Source organism: Phyllopteryx taeniolatus, chromosome 9 (assembly GCF_024500385.1).
Source record: "Phyllopteryx taeniolatus isolate TA_2022b chromosome 9, UOR_Ptae_1.2, whole genome shotgun sequence".
Lineage (NCBI taxonomy): Eukaryota > Metazoa > Chordata > Actinopteri > Syngnathiformes > Syngnathidae > Phyllopteryx > Phyllopteryx taeniolatus.
This window is the reverse complement of record NC_084510.1, coordinates 14,032,506-14,041,789: the sequence shown is the minus strand read 5'-3', so window position 1 is coordinate 14,041,789 and position 9,284 is coordinate 14,032,506. Positions and strand designations below refer to the sequence as shown.

Here is a 9,284-nt window from a genome sequence, read left to right as displayed (position 1 = left end):
ACGATCAGAGAGTTCGTTTCTGGCCATTAGTCTATGGTGTCAGGGTGTTAAATCAGATACTTGGACTGCAGGAAATCACAAAGCGACCTGATCATTGGTCTAAGCTACAACTTACGGTTGTGGAGACGTCATACTCCTGGTTTGACTGTGTTCTAGTTGAAGCTGAGATAGGATTAGGCTATATCTTTGTATTGCACCGTAATCGCATTATGCCATTGGACAGGAATGTGATATTGAATGTGGAAATGATACGAAGATACACTTCAACGCATTTGTAGAGCCAGCTTTAGAATACAATAGCAAAAGTGGGTGATTTCTGTAAGCTTTCTGGTGTACCAGCGCTTGTTCATGTTGAAAAGATTGAGTCTGCATCTGTTCTAGAAGAGGATAAATGGCGTGGGTGGTTTGATTTTCAATCCTTATGTGTGTCATGTAACAACCGGATGCTCTGGTTTTGTTATTGCAATGTTCATTCAGTACATGTCAGCATGGATTTGGATTCTTGGTGTCCCTCAAATTTACCAAGAGTTGGATGTGGGTCAGCTGGTGTGGCCACAAGTTTCACTACAGACTAGCCCGTCGTTAACATCTCGGGGTTATTTGGCAGGGAGCACAATCTCTTGATCCAATCTCATGTGACAGTTTCAGAATTGCAAAACTTATTATCTCTATCTGTATAAAAGTCACCACATTCATCACCACATCTCACCACACAAACACCAATCCTCACCCAAACCCCCCCACCCCAACACCCCTCCACCCCCCCACACCCACCCCCCAACAACCCCCTCACCAACCAACACAATCCTCCCCACCCCACCAAATATGTGCAGAAACTAGTCTTTTTTGAAACTGGTGTCATCCAACATTATCTCTAACCACTAAACATTTACCCATTCCCCTATGATTCTTTATTGCGATATAAATAACCCCCTACATTGATACTATAAACAGCAATCATTCCCAATTTGATATCACCCGCTGTAGTTGCCCACCCCCTACAAAACCCCAAATCCATCCCCAACAGCCAACACCCAACAAAACCACCCCCCCCCCCCCCCCCCCCCCCCCCCCTCCCCCCACCCCCGCCATCCCCCCCCAGTGTGCAAGATGAGCCTTTTGAAAGTACTGTTGATACTGGAAGGGACACTGAAGCACAGACATTCGATGTAACGACTGCGAGACAAGACAGTGTTACAGAGAGTTCAGACGAGGCAAGACGGCCTCAAAGACTGAAAAGGGTTCCTACCCAACTAACCTATGACTTGTACTCATACTGTCTCTCTAGCTAAGGTTGATGATACCTTGGAGGTACAAGAGCACTTTTTATAAGTGGATTGGTTTGAGAGGGGAGTGTTTATCCTGTTCATAAAAGGTTATGTTGTTATACATGTTAAGGGCATGACCATTTTTTTTTTGTGGGGGGAGAGTGTAGTGTACTGACTAAAATGTGTTGAACTGTATTTGTTTGAATTGTTGTTGTGAAAACTAGTTAAAAGTTTGTTTGGTTCTTTGTGTGGATGGATACTGGGGTGTCCTGCGTTCCGAGGAGTCTGTGAACATTTCAGGGTTTTTTTTGTTTTAATGATTGATTGAAGGGGTGGTGCGTCCAATGGGATTGGGGGAAGGAGGTGGGTCGTGGGGAGGAAGAGCGGGAAAGGCGGCGGGGGGAAGAGGAGTTTTTTTGGGGGGTCTGGACCTGGTTTTTCGACGCGAACGGATTTACTGTTTCAACGCGAACGGATTTTTGACTGTTATAAACGCGAACGGATTTACTCTTTCAACGCCATGGGTCCTGCCTGCTGAACGCCACGGGTCCTGCCTGCTCAACGCCACCGGGCTGCCGCTCCAGTCGCTGTGCCTACTGAAACGTTTTGAGGGCGCGTTGCTACGGCAATCAATTTTGGGTTTCTTTTCCCCAGTGAACTGAGGGTTCAACGGTTTTGTGAGTACTGCCAGTGAGGGCTACATACATATATATATATATATATATATATATATATATATATATATATATACATATGTATATACATGTATATGTATGTATGTATATATATATATATATATATACATATGTATATATGTATACACACACACACACATATATATATGTATATATATATAGTCTTCAAGGAAAGTATTGTGGTGACTACTGTGCGTGGTGGGGCAGCGCCCTAGCGTCCTCTTTTGACCAGCCGCCACAGTGTACTGGTCCTACAAACTGTTAGCTTGGTGATGCTGTGGAACAACAATAAATCCAATGTGTCCCACTGAGATGCAAATGAATCACTGTGAGATTCAACTGTCTTACTTTCTGGGCTGTCTTGATGGGGAAGGTTCAGGTTCTCATAAGAATCCCATCTGACCACTGGATCTGAGGTGTTGTAGTTCACGTTGATGGAGGCATCTGTCTTCTGGTTTTCTTGAAAGGAGATATGAAATTGTAATAAGTAAAAGACAAAATGCATAAAAGATACTCAAGACTTCAGAAAACTGATATATTCACCATTTATTTTTTCTGGCCTGCTAGCCAAGATAAACTCCACTGCAGCATCATGAGGGAACCTGTCATCTATAAAAGGATACACTTGTAAACACAGTGTCGAAAATATCACTGTGACTACAGAAATGATAAAAGCACTCACATAATTATCTAAAATGTGAGGTATAAATAGCACAGTCATAAATATAAACCACTGTCATGAGGAAACAACATAACATCAAAGGTATTGTTCATGTCTTAATAGTTTCACTTTAATTGAAAAGTTGTATAATTTATACATTGTAAACAGGCATCACGCAGTACCACTTCAAGCACATCCTAATATAACGTGATGGCCGCTCACTAAAAACATAAGCCTGAGCAAATTAAGACTTAAGTTATGACAATTTCCAAAAAGTACAAAGACTTTTATATTTACATTACATTTGCAATAGATTTTAGTAAAGTAAATGAAGAATAAAATATTTAAGACACTGCAGTGATAGTCGGTCTCATGGTCATATGATATTAAGTAGTTTTCACTCTTTATTCCCTTTTCCAAATGGTGGACATTCATCCAATTTAGCCTCAGTGGCGAACTGCACTATGGGGCTTCCATTCTTTTACCTGTGCAGGCTACATCAAGGTCCTTCTTGCCAAACCACAGCTGGGCACCATGAATGGTGCACGTGTGGAATTGGATCCTGAACACCACCTCTCTCTCTGCTGCCTGACTCCGTCGATGATAGCACTTGACCTGAGATGAAGGAAAGAACCTCATGAAAACGTTCATACATGGAATTGTTCAAAGCTATTTTTACTACATAGACAAACGTATTGGACCACCTGACCATTACTACATGAAATGAAAATTGGAAAAGAAAGTATTCATGGATCTACATCATAATCAATTTGATTCTGAGACATTGTGCTTGTGACGGGCAGTTTCTCACCATAATGTCACCCTTTAACAACAACGCTGGTTCCATCATCACACACAGCTTCCTTGACCTAGAGGTCTGAGGGTCGCTAGAAACACACACAAACATCAATAAGAGCTTGAATGCAATCATACATAAAACCGGTCAAAACACATCTCTGTCGAATAAATCAAAGATAAACAATGTGAACTTCAATATAAGCAGTGGGGCAGCTGCCACGTCTGTGTTGTAAACACAGACAATGGCTAGTAAAGGGAACTTCTGTCTTAAAGAGGGGTTACGGTAAATGGAGAACATAGTGGAACAACTAGATTAGTGACTACTCACTATACACAGGAGGTGTAGATCAGCTCTAGTGATTGGTAGATCTTCAGAAATGGAAAGTAACCTGCAAAGAAGAACATTCACAGACACTTGCTTTGTTTTTGCGTTAACTATTCACAAAGCTGAACAACAAGCTATTATTGTACAAATTTCCAAAACTTTACATAAAACTGACCTCCTCCTGTCTGAAAATTTGGCAGTGACGGAATAAGTATTTGATGGAGGAACAGAGGACTGCTATTCATTTTAATGGCACCGGACAGCAAACCGCCAAAGTAGTAGATGTACCTGAAAAGGGCAGGCGAAGATCAAAAGAAGAATAAAGACATATTCAGTGCAGCTGTATGTATGTTCATTTTCTGACTGGTTCACCTGCACAATTGATCCAACACGAGCCTTGAGGAGATTTGAATGTGCACGACTTATTTGAAACTCTAATTCACGAACTCACCCACTAGGTAGAGCAACTGCACTCCAATCGTGCTTCCATTAATTTCTTGTGAATTGACGTGCATGAGAAAATCAATGAGATACCTAGTGGGACACGTTGTGGTCGTAGAAGACCATTTTGTAGATGGCCTTGTAAAGGCATGATTATTGATAAAGCTTGCATTGAGAGTGCAAACTCCAACAAAATCATCATCGAACACCACACTCATGCCCGTGTGCCTGTGTGTGTGCGTGCGCGCGCACGCGTTTGCGTGAGAGACCTGTTCTGAGAGGGCTGAAGGGAAGAAGAAACTTTATCCTCGCAGAACTTCCTCATGGTCAGTGTGGTGAGTGCCTGGTCCGCTCTGTGGAAACAGGACCACAATTAATTCATAAATGTGGAAAGCAGAGTTGTGAATGTAACAACATATATGGTGATTTTTCATCAAAAAAGATATTGATGAAATTCCATAAATATTGAATTATAAAGGGCTGTCAAGGATAACAATGAATTGAAAACAAATGTCGCCACATTATGCATTTTTTTTTTCACTATTTAAAATAGTTCCTAAGTATTTAAATAAGATGTCTGTAACATACATTTGTCAAATGGAACAAGTATTGTAGTATAGTAGCTTGTTTGAGAGGACAACCCGAGCCAGCCCTCTTCTTGCCCCCATGATTGCTTCGTCAAAGGCAAACCCATTAACATGACAACTAGGGGCGGAGCTAGAGGTGGCTGCACTTAATGTCAACAAGCGATTGCAAACAGCCCCCCCCCCCCACAAAAACACTATGGATTCTGTTTTCCCTGTGAAGCTGTCAAATTACAGTTGATTACAGTGTGGATCTATGTATGTGGCAACAGACACCTAAGACAAATATGCCCCAGCCCCAACTTCACCAGGCATTCAAGTAAGTGCCGCTTATCAAATGCGAATGCTGTTAGCTACCACTAATCTTTGAATCCAACAAAACACAATGCAGCTCTGCTTACCTTTTGGCTTTGCTGTATCGTGGTTCAACCCTCTGTGCCCAGATTGCAAAGGAATGCTTGCACAAAGCCACCACTGTCTAAGGTTACCACCCTATTTGGTAGATTATCCCCACTGTCACTGTAACAGTGCAGAACGGCTCGGGCACAGACACATTTTCCGATAACAAGATTGATTCAGTGGTTTTCACTTGATGGGTGGCCAGGCACTCGGGAGACCCAACTATTTGTATACAAACAATACAAATATATAGTGTCCATAATATGTCACCTTTAAATTTTATTTCTGTTGTCTGTAACAATATAACCATAATTGTGAGTAATTTACTTGGGGAAAGCATTCAGTTAAGTAATAATAAAGCAAATGAATTACCCTGCTGATATTTTGCTGTAGTGCATGTAGGCTGCCACAATGACCCCCGTTTTCCCTTTGTTTCCCTGTCAAAGCAAATGAAAATATGACTATGAGATTGTCTTATGTAATTCACTGTGTGCAGTGTTCAGGTTGCACTGACCTTACAGTGGAGAACTGCTACATTATTAGGATCAGCACTGAGCCACATTTCCATGGCCTTACATACAGTACAGATCCTGTCCAAAGGTGGAGCGTGGAGATCAGGCCAGCCGAAGTCCTGCACCTGCAGCACAAGAGGAGCTAGGCATTAAGTAGTACGCTGCTTTTTCCAATGTTTACTTTCAAATAGTACCTTTGGGATGAGTTTTGTGATGTCATGTCTCTTCTCTGATAAATTTAAAAGCTAGGGGAAAAAACAAAACAAGAGAAAATCACTAATCTAATTGTTGTCATCCACACACAGCAGCAAAGTATATACTGTAATTACACAGTTAAATAAGGAGATAAACGGTGCTACAATAGTACCACAGTAACTGTGATAATTTTTGCACTTATACTGGCTAAAATATACTGTACTTCACTGTTTTGTTTTGACTATGTATTGGAATGATTTTATTTTTCAACATGAAGCCTGTTTAACTTCATTTGCCTAGGTTGAACATGTACAGTAGTTACTCATATTTCAAACAATGTCAAATGTTATGGAACACCCTTTACATTATTCTGTTTAACAAAGTTCTGTGTGTTTTGATCAGAACTGCACAATGTTCTTTGTCAATGGTTTTGCATAGTTTTCAGATTTTATTATGCAGGTGGCCTATGAGTTACCAGGAGAGTGAGTTCTGTCCATGAGTTTGGTAAATGCATCAGTTAACTGTGTGTTTTTTTTTTTTTTTTTTTTTTTTTTTTGTCACCAACCAGGAATTTGTCTTGGTGCTTGGATTTAAGCATAGTTGCCATTTCTTGTAACTCCCTGTGGTATCGCTGTTCCTCAAGCTCTGGCATGAAGAAGACTGAGATGATCCTCTCCGTGATATAGGTGAGGTCAATGTCAAAGTGGTGCTCCATCACCTGCTCCATTACTTGCTCCTCACTTCTAGATATTGAAATAATTTAAAATTGAAATGCTGAAAAAAAATTAAATAAAAATGCTTTCTGTGTATCGTTCGGGTGTATGGTACCTCGGCATGGAGCCTCTTTTCTTCAGTGAAGCAGATTTAATTGAATTGTGCTGGAAACCATACCGATACGGGACTTGGTGAATGCAATGCAACAGCTAAATGCACATGTGTGTCCAAACATACCTGGTCTGGTGTTGAGGCACAGGTGGTAGACACCTGGAAGAATAAGCACAAGGTTACCAATGGTGAAAATACATTAACATATTGCAAATAAAAACACTTTGCAACACATTGCCCACACAGCACCAATTCCTTGTTTGAGGTAATGAAGGAACACATGCCAAGTCATGAGTTGCATTATATGATCCTGGATCGTGTGGCACAGATAAGGGGACGGTCAGATGGACAGATGATGGAACGAGAGTGGATAGAAAGTTTCATCCTAATTCTCCTGTCATGCGTGCAGCAGATGCTTTGAACAAGAGACTGTCAGCACACATTGGGATGTTCCTCATCACAGTCGAGATAAATACACACATGCACGCATGGAATACAATACATGTACACTATATACACAGACATAAATGCTATGACAAGCACCTCTATTGCAAATAAACAGCCGTGTACATATTTGGGTATGGATTCAGGTCTTTCTGAAGGCCCTTCCAAATGCTGGTTCTTTTTCCAAGTTCATACATTTGCATACAGCTCCAGAGTGATATGCCCAGGCCTGCTTAGATTGTTTCCTGCCCAAGAGGAGCCTCACATCAGACACATATGCTGATCCAGGTCCCTCCAAAACATTATTTTAAGAAGAAAAAGAAGGAGAGACATATTTGGGATTGAATTGTAATGCATGCTGTACATTATGATCTCGGCCTCAGGCTGAAGCATTTTTCCCTTAAATGGACATTTAATTTTTAATAGAGGACCCCCGGTCTTGCCCAAATCATGATTGCTTAATTAACTGATCAAGATATGTTATCATTCCTAACTGACTGTTAGATTAAATAAATTCTTAGTTTTGGTATTTTAATTATTCTTGCAGTTCTCTGTGATTTGGAAGGAATAATATGACTTAAAAGTTTTTAAATTAATCAATTAAATTATTTTAATTCTATCAATTTAATTGTATTAGTGGTTTGGAAAAAGGTATCCAAACTGCCAGAAAAATGGAAAATAAACAAAATAAAGTAAATATAAATATAAAAAAAAGTAAAGGGTTCAGGTGTGAGCAGTTTTGGTTGCTACATTTTTTTTCTTGAAAAATATTTCCAAATATAATGCAGATCATAAACAATCACAAGAAATAACTTTATCCCCCTTTCTCTTTGCTGTATTCTTGTATTTAAGCCCTGAATTATCTGTTTACATGGACCTTGCTTCCTTCGACACTAACACACATACATACCCTTGCTGTAGAGTGGACAGTTTGGCACATTAGATGATTTAGAATCCATGCCATGGGTTTGAATATTTTGATATACATGCTGTGATGACCAGAAACAGATTCAAACAAGATTACTGTAAAGTCCCAAAATGTTGTACTGGTTAAATTCATAACAATAATTTAAGAGTAGTGATAGAAAATAGATAGATAGTGACAGGAAAGTGTACAGGTATACTCATCTTTGCCCTGTATGGATAGGTTTTCACATAACGTCAAGCACCACCACAGTTGACACATTGTTTTGTTCACTGGCTTAATGAGTGTTTGAATAGATAGAGAATCCTCTCGATCTCAAACGCCAGCATGGCGGACAAACAAATAATGAACACATGATTGAAAAGTAACCATAACCACAAGGGCTACGAATGAATGGGTGGTGAATTGGTGGCGCATTTAAGTCTGCCGGGGGGGAAAACAAGTGCAGAATAAGAATTTTCTGATTCAAATCACAACGAATCAAAGAATAACATACTAATTACATTATTCTGACAAGATATGCAAGGCTGCTACACCGCATTTACTTAAAAAATACAGAATATTTCAATGTTTAGCCTTTGTGTACGCCCCATGCCATTTTGTGTACGCCCCATGCCATTTTGACTGTACGCTGTTTTAGATACCTGCATAAAGATTGTTTCAAAAAATAAAAAGGACCTCGCCACTGAAGGAGGCTACCATTAGCTTTGCCCCGAGGAGTTGCATGGATAACATGGAAGCGCCACAACAGAAGCCGGAAAGGAGACATCGCTGGAGGGGGGCGACCCGTTTGCAGAATGAATGGGAGAAAGTTTATCCAACACAGCGTCAAAGATGACGACAGCGCCTAGGCCTGCTTGTCAGGCTAGCTAGAAAGGCGGCAGAGCTAGGTCAAAGGCAGCGAGGACTTATGAAACCAAGAGGCGCAACGCAGAAGACGCAGGCTTCTACTTTTGGCAAAGGTACGGCAAGGGATCTGGTTAAAGTAAGCCATATTAAACTAAAAAGCTAAACCTTTCTGGAGGGAGACCCAGCAGCTAAAACGAATCAGCCAAAACAAGCCATCGTGCACTCGCTTACCGGTTCAAAAGATAGTTTGCAAATAATGAAACTGGATTTTGCATTTGTTGGACTATTATTTCGGAATTGTACATGGTGTAACATTAATAGTGAATGGGGATTTAGAGGGCACCATAATATGCACCATAAGGC

The 9,284-nt window shown here is 40.5% G+C and overlaps 1 protein-coding gene across 7 annotated transcripts in view; it reads right to left on the bottom strand.

Moving 5' to 3' along the window:
• LOC133484078 (tensin-2-like) overlaps positions 1-9,284 on the bottom strand; it is a 53,245-nt gene that overhangs the window by 18,618 nt on the left and 25,343 nt on the right. For 6 of the 7 annotated variants that reach the window (XM_061786160.1, XM_061786162.1, XM_061786161.1 and 3 more), the window contains 13 exons: positions 6,830-6,862; positions 6,707-6,756; positions 6,444-6,621; positions 5,878-5,928; positions 5,686-5,808; positions 5,544-5,608; positions 4,458-4,541; positions 3,923-4,035; positions 3,751-3,811; positions 3,436-3,511; positions 3,110-3,239; positions 2,507-2,572; positions 2,312-2,422 (listed from right to left, as the gene is read on the bottom strand). In XM_061786160.1, the coding sequence (XP_061642144.1) occupies positions 2,312-2,422; positions 2,507-2,572; positions 3,110-3,239; positions 3,436-3,511; positions 3,751-3,811; positions 3,923-4,035; positions 4,458-4,541; positions 5,544-5,608; positions 5,686-5,808; positions 5,878-5,928; positions 6,444-6,621; positions 6,707-6,756; positions 6,830-6,862 (1,141 nt within the window). Of the gene's footprint in view, positions 1-2,311; positions 2,423-2,506; positions 2,573-3,109; positions 3,240-3,435; positions 3,512-3,750; positions 3,812-3,922; positions 4,036-4,457; positions 4,542-5,543; positions 5,609-5,685; positions 5,826-5,877; positions 5,929-6,443; positions 6,622-6,706; positions 6,757-6,829; positions 6,863-9,284 lie in introns of those variants that run through there. The other variant, XM_061786165.1, reaches the window with a different exon arrangement.